The sequence below is a fragment of the Antechinus flavipes genome, chromosome 2 (assembly GCF_016432865.1).
Source record: "Antechinus flavipes isolate AdamAnt ecotype Samford, QLD, Australia chromosome 2, AdamAnt_v2, whole genome shotgun sequence".
In the NCBI taxonomy this organism is placed as follows: Eukaryota; Metazoa; Chordata; class Mammalia; order Dasyuromorphia; family Dasyuridae; genus Antechinus; species Antechinus flavipes.
Genome location: NC_067399.1, coordinates 520677088 through 520692790, shown reverse-complemented (window position 1 = coordinate 520692790; position 15703 = coordinate 520677088). Strand labels below are relative to the sequence as shown.

The 15703-nt window shown below is 34.1% G+C and overlaps 1 protein-coding gene across 2 annotated transcripts in view; it reads left to right on the top strand.

The window, feature by feature from the left end:
• Nucleotides 1-9691, top strand: part of SECISBP2L (SECIS binding protein 2 like) — a 73836-nt gene extending 64145 nt beyond the window's left edge. For both annotated transcript variants that reach the window (XM_051980608.1, XM_051980607.1), the window contains exon 18: nt 8964-9691. In XM_051980608.1, coding sequence (XP_051836568.1) covers nt 8964-9634 — 671 coding nt within the window. In that variant the 3' untranslated portion in view covers nt 9635-9691. The remainder of the gene's footprint in view (nt 1-8963) is intronic.
• The last annotated feature ends 6012 nt before the right edge of the window (nt 9692-15703 follow it).

Below are 15703 nucleotides of genomic sequence, written 5' to 3'. Positions count from 1 at the left end.
TCAGGATACTTAACTCCAATGATCTGCTGAATGGTTCGCCCCCCCCCCCCCCCCCAATTGGGGAAATTTTGCTTTCCACCCTACACTCCCAGATACTCTTCCTCTCTGATTTCTCCTTGGCATTGATGAATCCTGTGAATTGTAAACTTCTGAATTTCTCCTTCTCTTCCTCCATTATTTTAATAATTATTCCACTCCTCTATAACACAGCTCTTACCCTATATATTGTTAATCTGGATGATTTAAGTCCCTAAACTTTTTCCTTGATGTATTAGTACTTTCTTGGTTAATTTGTTTAGGGTATTTTTCTTTTCCTTTGACTTCTGTGATTACTTTCTCCACATGCTTTTCCTACCTGTCTGACTAATCCTTCTTGTTTTCTTTTGTTTATTCATCATCTGCCCCCAAATTCCTATATGAGACTGTCCACCAAGTCTTTTCTTCAATGATCCTTTTTGCTCCCATGAATTCAGTTATCTTTGTTTAGATGAATTCAAAATATATTTCTTTTTTTCTTTAATTTTTTATTTTTAACACATTGCTTTATGGATTATATTGGGAGAGGAAAATCAGCAAAAGGGAAAAACCATGGGAGAAAGGGGAAAAAAAAACATAAAGAAGTGAACATAACATGTGTTAATTCAATCTCCATGGTTCTTTTTCTGGATGCACATGGCATTTTCTGTCCAAAGTCTTTTGGGATTGCTTTGGATCTTTGAACCTTTGAGAATCAAGTCTTTTATAGTTGATCACTGTACATTCTTGCTGATATTGTGTGCAATGTATTTCTGGTTATACTTGTTTTGCTTAGCATCAGTTTATGCAAATCTTTCTAGACCTTTCAAAAATCAGCTTGTTCATTATCCAAAAAATATTCCTAAGGTCTCCTGGACGTCTCCCACTGGGTGTTGCATTGATAATGATTCAAATTTAGTATATCTGAAATAGAACTCATAATGTCACTCTCCTGCTCAGAAACCTTCAGTGTGACTCCTTACTGTCCTTGGAGTAAAATGTAAACTCCTTTGGCTGGAATAAAGCCTTCCATAGTATAGCTTCAATCTTCCTTCACTCCAGTTTTATTTCAAAATAATTCAGTTCATGAGTTCTATGTGATAGTCAATTGAGATAATTTATCTCCAAAATCAAAATTTTGTCTTCTGCTTCTGTATGGTCATACAGGTTGACCCCTCATGCCTTTAGTGCAATGATTTATTTACTTCCTCCCAGATTTATATTAGGCACTATCTTTTAGAGATTTCCCTCATTCCTCTAGGTACTGGTGATTTCTTCCTGATCTTCCTAGACTTTTTTGTCTTATTTATTTTTATTTATTTTACTTATATTTATTTTCTAAATCCCATTTATTTAATGTTATTTTAAGAGGTTCTATAATTTAGGATTTCATTGGTGTATGGAATTCCTAGTATGGAAATTCCTCTATTGTTCAGATCTGGAACTAATCTTAGAATAGCCTGGGATACTTAGAGATTAAAAGATCTGCTCATGTTCATACATTTGGTATATACTAGAGTCAAGAATGAATATATATATATATATATATATATATATATATATAAAACCTCAGTTTTTATGAGTCTAAAACCAGCCCTCTGTATACTCTGTCATGCTGCTTCTCATTGAATATATTAACATTTTAAGTTATTTTTACTTATTTCATATGTATTTGGTTTGTGTTTGCATTAGCTTGTAGATTCTTTGAAGGCAAAGGTCTTGTCTTCTCTCTTAACACTGCCTGGCAGCAGGGCTAAGCACATAATAGATGGGGCCCAAACACACTGGGAGTTCAGATTGCTTTGCCAACTATTATTCTTGTTTCTTTTATTCTTAACTGTTATAATCCATCCTGGAGTTAGTATGATCAACTGTTCTACTCCCTTATTTCTCAACAATGCTGGATATATTACTATTTTCCTTCTTCTGTATGTCTAAGTGATCTTAAAAGGAGTTTATCTGCTCCTGGGCTGAGATTGGAGAGTATATTATGCACAGTTAAATAAATGCAAGATAGAAGAGAAGAGAGCACTAACAACAGAAGAGAGTTAGGAAAGGCTTCACATAGTAATTGATAATTGAGTGAATTATGAAGGAAATTAGGGATGCTAAAACTGGAGATGAGGGGGAATTTCTAGTTGTATGAGTCACATTATATTATAGAAAGGCATAGAGAAAGATGCTAAAGTGATGAGTTTAGAGAATAGCCAACAAGATTGGTTTGACTGGCAGGTAGAGTATCTAGAAGAAAGTGATATGAAATAAACTGATTAGGAGAGACAATTGCATTTGTCCATGTAGAAAATCACAAATAAAAATTGAATCTATTAGTTGAATATGAAAGCTTAAGGGAGAAGAAGTAATCAAGGATGACATTCAAGAAATGAACCTTGGTTACTGGATAATGGTATATTTTAACAGAAATGGGGAAGGTTGTGGGAGGAATGGATTTGGGTGAAAAATCAATTCCATTGTAACTGTGTTGAGTTTGAACTGATCATGGAACATCTAGGTGAAAATGGGCATTATGCAAATGTTTAATGAGGGGGCAGCTAGGTGATGCAGTAGATAGAGGACCCGCCCTGAAATCGGGAGGACCTTAGTTCAAATGTGATTTCAGACACTTCACGCTTCCTAGCTCTGTGACCCTGGTTAAGTCACTTAACCCCAGTTGCCTCAGGGAGGGGGAGGGGGAGTTTAATGTGGAATTTATGTTCCAGGGGAGTTCTTGTGTTTGTTTATGTGTGTGTGTGGACACACACACACACACACACACACACACACACACACACACACACACGTCTGAACACATAAATCTAGATGATACTTGAATAACATGAAAGCTGATGAAATCACCATGACAGAAAGTAGGAAATTAGATAATGATACAGCAAAGGACAGAGATAGAGTAGTCAGACAAAAGATTGGTCTTATGGAACCTGAGGAAGAAGAGAATATTTAGGAGAAAGGAGATGGATATTGCAAGTTTCAAAGAAGTCAAGTAGAATGTGGATGGAGAAAAGATCATTGAATTTAGCAATGAAGAAGTCATTGGTAACATTAAAGAGAACAGTTTGAGAGTAGGGATGGGAGTGGAAATGTAATGCAAGGGAGTGAAAAGTTAGTGGGAAATGGAACAGAAGCAAAAAGTGTGACAATTATTGTCACATTTATATAGCATTGTAAAGTTTATAAATCATGTTACATATCTTATCTCACAACATGTTGAAGTAGTTACCCTACAGATACTGTTAGAAGAAATTAAGACTCCCCAAAATTGTGACTTGCCCAAAGTCACATAAGTAGTGTCAAAGGTAGGTTTTCCTAATTCCAAGCCCAGTAGTCTCCACTATACCATGCTATTTATAGATAATTCTAGAAGTTTGAAGGGAGAGGGAGAAGAGATACAGGAGGATAGTTTGAGGGAATAGCAGGGACAAGGAAGGCTTTTAAAGATAGGGAGACCTGAGCATGTTTGTAGGTAGCAAAGGAGCCACTGCACAAGAGAAATTAAGATGAAAGAGGGTGATTGAGATTAAATCCTAAAGTTTGAGGAGAAGAGATCAGGGCACTTGGTAGAGTGGTTGGTCTTAGTGAGTAAAAAGGCAACCAGTTTCCTCAAATACTGAAAGAAAGGAGGGAATAGGGCAAGAAGTAGAGGAATATGGAGTGCAAGAGAAGTAGAAACTTCTGGTGGATGTCCTCTTTTTCTCAGGAAATGAGAATTCAAGGTTTTTTTCTGATATATCAGGGAAAAGGTAGTATAGAGGACTTAAGAGGATATTTGCAGCTTTTATGGGAGAGTATGTTAGAGAATAACTGGGGAAAAACAAAAAGATTTGAGAGCCAATTGAGTATATTAATTTGGAAAGGACATACATAGTAACATTGAGATTTCTCCCTAAGAAACTAAAGACAATAAAAACAAAATAATATAATATCATGAAATAAAGAGTTACATACAAGAATAGGCTTCAGTTTTCACACCTTCAAAATAAAAATGTTGGACCAAATGATCACTAAGGTCCATCTATCCCAACCCTATTATTATATAAAGTCTTAACTACAGATTTCTGAATTATTCTGGATACTAACCTGAGGTTAATAAGAATTGCCATTGCTTACAAGTCCATTGGGATCTTTAGATCCCAGAACCTGTTTTCCTAGTTTTCCCATCTACATGCATGACTCGCCAGACAACTACCATTGCATTGAAACCCTAGGTTTTCGACAATCTTGCTTTGATTTCCTGAACTTCTTTTGAATGAGGAAAGATCTTTACTCTGGACCCATTAGATTTTTTTCTTGTTTTTCTGAATCATGATCACTAACTGATTACTAATGCTCTATCATATAATTACTAGTATTTAGTGAAATCATATTATATAGAAATAGCATATACAATTTAAATTTACTAAACACTATAACCATATTCTGGAGCAATATGATTTTATTTTTCTAAGCTACTAGCTTGGTCTTATCTTTCTAGTCACTATGTATTTTTACTTCAACATTGTATCATACCTCTTATGGCAGCTAGAAGTAGATACCTTGTCTCTTTTTTTATTCAGCTCCTTTTAGATTGTTTGCCAAGTTCTTGTTTCCAATTTGGGAGCCAATTAGGGTTCATTTTCAGATCAGAAATGACAGGCATTCCCTAACCCATTGAATAAATGGTCAAGCCACTCAATTTATCTACCAGCTCTTTCTGTTTTCCTAGGTTCCTCTTGATGTCTTTTGACTTAGATAATAAAAGAACAGGAGGGTTTTTCCCCCTAATTTTTATTTTCATTTTTATATGTCAGATTTTTTGAACACTGAAATAAGTGTGGAAAAGACATTTAATTTAGCAAGAGATTTGCTCACCTAATGAGGGCTTTAAACTGAAATTTGAAGGAAGTAACCTCTAATGCCATTGTCTTAGTCTTAGTCTTGACAAACACTGAATATTCTCATAAACTTAAGCTATATATTAGGAAGGAATATTTCAAAAGAACTCAGAAAAAGATAAATTCCATGGAGACTTTAAGAAAAACGTGTGCCTCAAGTTAGCTGAAGAAAACCTTAAGAGAGAAGCAGAGACATTTTGAAAATACTGTCAGGATGAAGGATCAGGCATCTGAAGAAACCAATGTGGCTATCTATGCAATCCTCTGATGAACTCGTGTTTTAAAACTATATTTATAAGGGGCAGCTAGATGATGCAGTGTATAGAGCACCAGCCCTGAAGTCAGGAGGACCTGAGTTCAAATCTGCTCTCAAACACTTCCTAGCTGTGTGACTCTGGCCAAGTCACTTACTCCAATTGCTTCAAGGAAAAAAAAGGATATTTATAAAAGATAAAAGAAGGATAGATACAATTAGATGACACAAACCCATGAAAACATCAGACAAAAAAAAATCGATAATAAATAAATAATCTTATGAAAGGTAAAGGTTTGCTTCTTTGTTTTTCCCTCATTCTTTCTTTCTCCTTCTTGCAGAATCTTTGGTCTGTGCTTTTGATTCCATCCCTTCCTCCCTCCTTTAAAACATTACTTCTTTCCATTTGATGTAATCAAATTTATCAATTTTATGTTTTGTAATTGATTAAGAATAATTTCTTATCCATAGCTGTAAAAGGTATATAATTGTAAAGGGAGTTTTTTCCTAAGTAATATATTTCCTTTTTAAATGATGTTATTTAGCAATTGTGGTATTATGATAGCAAGAGGACTGGACTTTTGAGTTAAAGACCTGTGTTCAAATTCTGGCTCTGTTCACATATCTCATGTAAGAATCAAATGAGTAATGTATGTAAAATACTATAAAGTTCTATTTAAGTGCCACTATTTTGTCGCATTTTATCTCATTAAGTCTCTCGACATTTGTTCACCTATATAATTCAGTAGTTTTTGTTTTGTTTTTTACATTAGACAAATTGCCACTATCTTGGCAAGTATTCCTGAATAATTATTATTTACTTAGAACTTTATATTTTCCAAGTAATTTTTACATATATATATATATTCTTATTTGATCATCTCAAAACCTCTGTGAGCTTCCTAAGGCAGGGATTCTTAGTCTCATTTCACAGATGAGGAAGCAGAAATACTAGTCCTTCAAACTTCACTTGTCCAGTGAGAATTAATAATTCTCCAAAGATCGTAGAGATAACATAGAGCCCAATCTCCTGATTCCTATTGTTTTGTCTACTGTACCGATTCCTCATGAATAAAAAAAAAATAATTAATTTGAATATAATTATCCTGAAGAAGAAAAGACTTTACAGGAGACATGAAACTTGTCTTCTAGTATTTATAGGGTTGTGACATAGAAAAAATTAGACTTTTTTCTTTTTGGCCTCAGTGGACAAAACTGGAAGTAAGATGAAAGTTGTAAAGAGAAAAGTTTAGGCTTGATGTAAGGAAAAACTTCATTATCTACTAGACCTTCTAAGTTAGAATGAGTTACTTAAGAAAAGAGTGGGTTCCCTCTTTTTTATTTATTTATTTTTTTAAGGCAGTCTGGTTAAGTGACTTGCCCAAGGTAGCACAAGTATTAAATAGTTGAGGCTGGATTTGAACTCAGGTCTTCCTGACTCTTAAGCAGCACTCTATCCACTCTGCCACCTAGTTGCCCCTAGAATTATCTTTTACTCGAGGGCTTTAAGCAAAGCCCTCGTTAAGCAAAAAAAAACAGTTGACTGTTTTTCAGCTATGTTGCAGGATTTTTTATCAGGTCTGAGTTGGATTAGATGTCTCTTTGAGGTACCCCTCTAACAACAACATTCTGTTATTCTTTGTCTTGCTCTCACTTATATTCTCTAGAGTTACTTGCTGAGTGTTACTGCAGATAAGCCTTACAAAAGCATTCACTTGTTTATTTATTTAGCTAAGAAAAATAACATTTTATTTTGAATCAAAAGGCATAATTTCTAGTTTTGGTTCAGCAACTGGTGAGGTATGTGACCTTAAATAAGACACTTAACTTAGCTGGCTTTCAGTTTTTTTATCTAGATGATCAGACTGACCTTCTTATTCTAACATTCTGTGATTATGTTTTTCTGAGCATATATTTGTTTTATGGCATAGGATTAACTTCTCATTAAATATGAAATTCTTATTTTTCTCCTGTGATTATGATCTCTCCACTAAAGTCCTACCACAAAGCCTCATCAAATATGCAGGGGATCTGAGTACTTGAACGCTGTCTTCATGGAGCACCTTCTCTGGCAGGCTAAACCAAACTAAAATGGTCTTGAGCATCTGATCATCTTCAGACTGCACCATATTCATTTGCCCAGAGGATGAGCTTAGCTAAGTGCAGAAACACATCATTTAGAGGATGGGCCACTAGATAGTACTTTTTAAAAATTTTTGACCATACCAACTCATAAATCGTTATAAGGCACAGAATATTTGAGATTTACACCATTAACAGGAATAAATAAGAACTGGTGAAATTATGGATCCTCAAGACAGCCTGGCTTCATCAAGGACAGCTCAATCTGATTTCTTCCTTTTAATAGGATTTCTAAACTGGCATTTTTTACCTAGATTTAAAAAAAATAAATTATGAACTTGTATTCAAGTCAGGAACTAGACAAATTTCAGCAGGTTTGAAGATTGAACTAAATCTAAAATCAGGTTCATAATTTGTATAATCAATAGACGTAAATATTTCTATATACAAAGAAGGTCAGAAGCATGAGGATTGTTTATGAAGCTGTGAATCTACACACACAGAATCTACAATATTCAGGGTTTTTTGGAAGTGTTACATCACTTTTAACATTGTTAAAAGTACAAATACTACCCTTTCTGTGTAAATCTCTTCTTTTTTTGATGTATTTAAAAATTTTCATTGATTCTCTTTTCTTAATTTCTTATTTTTAATCACTATCTCTTCTTGTAACAAATTTTTACTTAGATTCTAACAAAGCATATAGTAAAATCTTTCATATTTTTCCTGTGGAAAAATAGATGTTGTCTGGATAACAGTACAACTGGATGGATTCAGAACTGTTGAAATCACCAGGCTCCTAGGATGGTTATTAAAGTTCAAGGTCATCTTGGCAGGACCTCTCCAGCAGAGTGCCTCTGGGTCCTTAACTTTTCTTTGGGTGTTATAACATCTGAGAAGGATAGCTGTCATGCCAGAAGACATTCAGGAACTAGATAAATTTCAACAGGTGTGAAGATTGAGTTGAATCTAAAAAACAAAATTCAGCAGAGAATTGAGTTCAGAAATCAGTGTCATAAAAAAAGATAGGGGAGGCATGGTCAAGATGTGTCAGCAATGCAATGTGACAGTCGAAAAAGCATGGCATCTTGCCATTATGGCCACAATGGCTTATGTTTGTATAAGCACAGCTCCTAGAAATTAGGAGGTGATAGGTCTACCGTATTTTCTTCTGATAAATCTACATCTAGAGTATTGTGTTCAACTCTGCACCCCATATTTTAAGAAGGATGCTGATAAAACTAAGTAGTGCATAGCGAAGAAGAACCAGGATAGGGAAGGACCTTATTTCTATATTATATAGGGATTAATTGAAGGGTGATAGGATATTTAGGCTGAAAAAAAAAATCCACTGAGGGGATATGATACCTGTACTCAGAATGTGAGAAAGCCTGTGATACAAGAGGGATCAGACTTATTCTTTTTGGCCACAGAAGAAAGAATTATGATAATGGGCAGTATTGCAAGGTCAATTTAAGCTCTGTGAGGGAAAAAAGGGCCTACCAATTAGAACTGCTCCAAAATGGAAAAACCTGCCTTGGTGGTGGGTTCTTTCTTGGAGATCTTAAAGCTGTATATCTTATAATGGGGATTCTTCCTGAGTATGAGTTGGACTGAAATGCTGCTGAAATCTCTTACAATGAAAAATTTCTTAATTTTTTGCATTATGATTGTTGGCAAGTTTTGAAATAATCTGATGAAAATATCTGTTTTGCTACTTACAGAAACAAATTGGAGAAACATGGTAGAAACCTCAGATGGACTGGAAACATCTGAAAATGAGAGAGATGCTTCATGTAAGACCGTTGCACCTGAAACATCCAATAAAATTTCAAACGACAAGGTTCTTGTTAATAAACAACTACCCTCAGTGACTACTGGTGGCACTGCCTCAACTACAAACCCTGGGAAATGTGCAGTGAGTGACAAAGAGGAGGTGAAACCAGATGACTTAGAATGGGCGTCACAGCAGAGTACAGAGACAGGGTCTTTGGATGGGAGCTGCCGAGATATTTTGAATTCTTCTATCACTAGTACCACAAGTACTCTTGTACCAGGGATGCTTGAGGAAGAAGAGGATGAAGATGATGATGACGATGAAGATTACCCCCATGAACCCATATCTGTAGAAGTGCAACTCAACAGTAGAATTGAATCATGGGTCTCAGAAACCCAAAGAACTATGGAAACCCTTCAGCTTGGGAAGACTCTTAATGGAGCAGAGGAAGACAATACCGAACAAAGTGGAGAAGAGGAAATAGAGGTTCCAGAGCAAACAGATCCAATAACTGACATTGAGGAATGGACAGCTGATAAACAAGCAAGCAGTGTCCAAGAGAAACCTAATAGCTGCAATTCTCTTAATAAAGAGCATTCTGATTCTACTACAACATAAAAATTCATAACTCAGGAAATTAAAAAATATATATGTGTGTGTGCATATATACACACATATATATGTGTATATGTGTGTGTGTGTATATATATATATATTTACATATATATATATATTATATATAAAATTAACTGTAAGGGTTGCAGCCATTACCTTTTATGCTTCATCTCAACATTTTGCACTGTTAAATGTTTAATAAGTGTATTTAATTCCCAACAGAAATATTTTTGTAGTTTTCTTTGTTAATTGTTTCTTTATGATCTGTAGCTTAGCTTTAAATAACATCAAAATGTATTTCTACGAGCTACCTATGAAAATTTTGACAGATAAGTTCTAGCTTTTTCTGTGATAGAAACTAATGTTAAAAGACCGGTTTTAAGAGAAATAATTTTAAAATGCCTATTTAGACTCATATTTTGAAAGTAGAAGATACAAGTTTTAAGATCAACAACAATTTACTAGCATTTTCATCCTGAGTATCCCACTGTAATTTTAATTTCTCTGCCCATGTTTTTCTAATGAAAACAGTGGGGAGGAAGAGGGGGAACTTTTCTGGCTGCTATAAAAATGGTGGGGTAATGCATCAGAAAAAAAACACCTCATTGAAAGGAAGAGGATGACTAGTACCAGAAGTGTTTCATGCTAAATTTGATGAAACTGTTACTTGGCCTTTGGAAGCATCTTTCAAAGACTGTTACTCTGTTTAGAAAGATGTAAATTGTAATGAGGTTAGATAATACCTCTAAAACTTTTATAGTAGAGGAGGAAACTTAAACCATGGTGACCAATGATAGTCTGTGTTTGTCACAGCTAATACTAATTTCCTACAATTATGGAAAAGTAAACCATGATCACCCTCATTCTGATATTTGTTTTTTACTCACTTACCTCAGGAATGCTGTTGTACATCATCTATATTATACAGAATTTGGCATGTTTTGACAGGTAAATATTTAATAGTTAAGTGTAACTTTTATAACTGAAGCACTTGATATAGAGTAATCAAAGGTGAGGCTTGGATTTTGAGAGAATGATATCTTGCATGTTTCTGGATCTTGACCCTCTTGATTTGAGTTAAAGCTCTGGTTTGGAACATAAGATCTTGTATAGAATGAAATATTTGCATGTCATTTGCACTAGCCTAATGATATATCTCCTGTAAAATAAAGAAGGAAGACCATAGCTACTAATGTAGAGGAGAGACAAAGCATTTACAGAACTGCAACAGATATCCTGATGACTTTGCTTTGAAGAGCAAATATAGAAGAAGAGAGGAAGTTGTCATAGTTGTAGTGAAATTTACCAGATGATGATTCAGAGTAAGCAGTTGTATGTACTGTATATTTACTCCTTGATCATTTAAAAAAAAAAAGTTCATGTCACTCCCCTTCTTTAGCAATGTGTGCACAGAAACTACCTGCTTTGAGGAGTTAAACTTACTGAGCTCAATTCTCCACCTCCAGTCAGACACCTAAAAGACTCTCATGAAATATTCAGGTTTGTGAGAGTAGGAGAATCAGACCATTCCATCTCCACCTCTAACACAAAACCAAATCAACTTTCTGCTCACCAGCTCTCACTTACCTAGGCAATAAGATTGGTTCAGACATAAAATATAGGGATGGAAAGAGAGTTCTCTCCTTGCTATTCTACTACTACCTGACAGGTTGTGCCTCACAAAGCCAGAAGAGGAGAATTGGGCAGAATATTAATTTAACTCATTGGAACTACTGTATTAGTTTTGGTATTTTAACAGTGTTGGCATTTTGATTCTTGGAAAATTCTAGGGTTAATGATTAATGTTAGCCTTCTTTGAGATGCTAATGAGTGTTTGAGACCTACAGAAAATCTGTGGATTATATAAAATATTCACAATTGAGACATAGATGTCTAGAAAATAGTGATAATCTTTTAATATAGGGGAAGCTATATGAAGGGGGAGCACTGTTGTCTTTTTCTTTTGTTCCCCAATATAAACTTCCTAGGCATTAAGTAATGGGCATTTTAAGAATGCAATATGTAAGGAATGATGCCTCATAAATTGTAATCATGGATAGTTACAAGGCAGATCTTACTTTCTACATATAGAAATGTTAGCCAGCATAGGAAATGATAGAGGTTTTGAACTACTGACAATCTCTCTTCCCCTCAAAAAGTGAATTAAAAGATTTTTAGTACTTTCCATGATGTATATTTCCTTTGATTAGTCAGTGTCAGTGATTCAGATAACTCTTGATCTTGAAATAATGATATTACAATGGTTTCTTATATTTTATATATCTTTTCTGAACTTGAATTGTCATTTTAAAGTTTTTTGACTTTGTATACAGGAAAAGTTCGGGTAATCCTCAAACCACCAATTACTTGTAATTTTGCTATAGATTTCAGAAGTATTCTATAATGTGTGCAATAGTTCCTCTCACAATTGTGGTACCCATTCTGCCAACACACCCAAGGGACCATGGCCTTTTTGTAATAGGAGACAGGTCACCTCTAGAGACTAAACCAAATTTGGCAAAGGATGTGCTACCATGCTGAGAGAATATGCTTAAGTATTAATAATGTGCTTAGGACTTGTTTCCTTTTGATAAATTATAATAATGTTATAATTGTAATAACTACAGTATGTGGAGAAAGTCTTCTAGTATCCAAAAATTGGGAGTTTTTGAGGGAACATTTGGAGAACAAGAAAGAGAATTCATGATAATGAAAGTTGATTCTATCAGCACTCAAAGGCATAGCTTTTTCTAATTTTTGGCTAGGTTATTTTATTGGCATTAATTATTTGAAAATTTATATTTCTATTTCAATATATAGGCATATGATTTATTATGTGAATTATTACACTCCCCAAACAGATTTTCTTGCTACCGTAGCTTTGTTTGCTGTGAAGATAACTACTCATAAAACAAATGTTTGTATTAGTTTTAATTTTTAGTTTTAACCATTTGTAAATCCTGTAATATATTTCTTTTGGCTAATTATGGGGAAAATAATATGAGGATATAGTTGGAAGGACAGTTTTTAAAATAGCTGACTGGAGGTCGTTTTTACAGAAAAGGTATTTTATATTCCTCCAATATTTGGGAAAGAAATTTAGTCAAAATTAATGTAGTTCATTAATTAAATATTCAGAAACTGTTCATGTCAGAATAATGCACTTGAGTGATTTTCTTAACATAAGTTGGGGTGGGATGGGAAGGAGTGGAAAATGTTACGTGCAAATGGGTGATGAGCTACACGTGGTTGCATTAATTTCTTTAACTTTAAATTTAATACAATATTTAAATTTATGTATACAGAGTATTACTGTTTGAAAAGCTGCTGTTTGCTTTAAAAACTGTCATTTTAAGTATTTACAATAAGTTGTGCCAACTCATCAGAATTTTAGCTTAATCTTTTAAATATGTACTGGGTTTTAATAATTTTTCTTTAAATTGCAGTGAACTTGAGATTTATTTATAAACAAACCCTTCTCTTTCCTTTCCCTCAATAAGCAGAGTGTGAAGCCATAATGAAAAACCATAAAGTTATCAACCCAGCCACACACCACAAATACTACCAAAATGTCTGTTTAACTTGAAATTTGAATCCCAAGTACTGAAAACTTGCTGTTGGCACATCTAACCTCTAAAGTGTTCATATGTTGTGTGTAATAGTGTTTTTCTTTATTTTAAATAGTTCATAATTAAATGCTACATTTATCTATAATTTAATATCTTTAAACTTATTATACTCTAGTATTAATTTAGCAAATTTAGTGTGAATTAGAACATGAAGGTTTTGTTTTTAAATTTTTTTTGGTTCTTTGCTATATTAAGATAATTGTTCTGTTAATCATTTGGAGTAATAACAGCTTTTTTGCACTATGTAAATATTAGTGGGGACTCTTACATAACCAATAAAATGATTGTAGAGATTTTGTCTTTTATTATAGTACACATAGGTGTAATTACTCATCAACATCATGAGCATGGAATAAATCTGGGGAAATTTTGGCTGTAGGATTGTTGAAAACTGAAACAGCTTTCCAGAAGAATATTGTTGAATGTTTCTGAAATTCCTTCGAAACAATACCCATAACATTCTAATCAGCTTTCTGAAGATACTTTGGCTCCAGGCCAATAGCAATTTCAGAAATCTTCCGAGTCATAACCCTCATGTTGGATGTCCTTTAATCCATTGATGTTCAAAGTTTGGGCTGTGGCTAGAACCCAAAAGATAGATATATATATATATATATGCCTTAGATAGCCAATTCTGGAACCTCACTCATCCTTCACACATTACAGTTCAACATTTCCCAACTCTTCACCTTTCAAAATTATATAAGCTCCCAATATTCTTTTCCAGGCCTTAACCCCTTGAAATTGTAGTCTAACCTTATTACCCCACACCCACAAAAAGGCACCTACGAAAGAAACTGAATTTGTATGATGAGAAAAGTTTGGAGAGCACTATCCTAGTCTGGTAGATTCTCAACTTTTTTGGTTGCATTTTGAGCATGTATATCACATAAATGTGTTTAATTGTAAGTTATGTACGTGTACTGTTGTACTAATTATAAATTAATAAGAATTTGTTATATATCACAGGCATTGATCAGGCTATTTTTCTTATGAGAAAGTTACATTATAAAATTTACATTAAAATTGCAATGAAAAAGAAATTAAAAATATATAATGTTAAGGCCAGTAGACAGCCAACTGAAGTTTATTGAGTAAGGAAATGAATATGGTCAAACATGAACTTTATGAAAATCATTTTGGCAGCTGAATTGAAGTGATGAGAAACTTAGAAGAGGGAGAGCAATTAAGCAGCTTTTGCAATCAAGGTCCTGAATTAGGGTGGTTGTTATGTGAATAAAGTGAACTGAGAATGTAGAAATGACAAGATTTGGCAAATGATAGGATATATTAGGTGAGTGAGGTGACATAAATAACTGTGAAATTGAATGGGAAATATGTTGCCTCTGGACAGAAAAATAATATAAATGATATTTGTGATCTGCCTCAATCCATGCCTGTTCTTCATGTTGAATTCTGTCTCATTCCCCCCCCCCCCCAAAAAAAAAAAAAAAAAGGGTGGGGTGTGATGGTGGTAGTGGTGGTGGTGGATGATTCTGATTACTTGAGAAGTGCTTGATAGCCATCAAGTGGATGGGTTGGGAATAGAGGAATATATGCTGGGGGAAGAGGTGTACAAAATATTCAGTGATAACAGCTGAAAACTGCTATCTTGGGAATATGGATTGAGGAGCTGACTCCAAATCCAGCTAAGAAGGGGCTGAATGAGTGGGAGGATTAGAGAATAAGGCTAAGAATTGATGATGTTCTAGTCAAACCACAGGTTAGTGCATATTCTGGGAAGACTGAAATGGGACTCAAGTAAAACAATGCTTTTCTTTTTAGAAGTTTTAAGGATCTTAACAAAGTTTCACTGAATTTAGTGGTAAATGCTAGATGTTCTGGTGAGTAGAGAAAGTTTTTTTTTTTTTTAAGGACAAAATATTTCATTATAAAGTTCTTATAATTGGTAAGGAATAAATAAAATAATAAGATTCATCTGGATAATTCTGTTTTGTTTTACTGGATTTTTTTTTTTTTTTTTTTTTTTTTTTTGCTAAGAGGAGGCATAATTAAAAAATTTAAGTCAGTTGCTTTTGTTGACTTTGTGCTTATTTTTTTTTATTGCATTGCTGAATTTTTGCATTCTCTCCTTAAAAAAAAATTCCATTACTTTATTAAAATTCTCCGCCTTTGATCCAAGCTATCAGCTCTCTTTTAACATTTTTCATAAAAGTTTTGTTTAGAGGCATCAAGGTAGTGAAATGGATAGAACTTTGAACCCAGAGTCAGGAAGGTAAGGAAAATTTGAGTTTAAACATAGCCATAGTTACTAGTTGTGTGTGTCCTTGTGCAAGCCACTAAATCTTTGTCAGCCTCAGCTTCCTCAACTATAGAATGGGGAATAGCACCTACCTACCAGGATTGTGAGGATCAAAGGAGATAATTGGTAAAAAGCTTAACAGAGTGCCTGAGATATAGGTACTTAATAGATGCTTCTGTC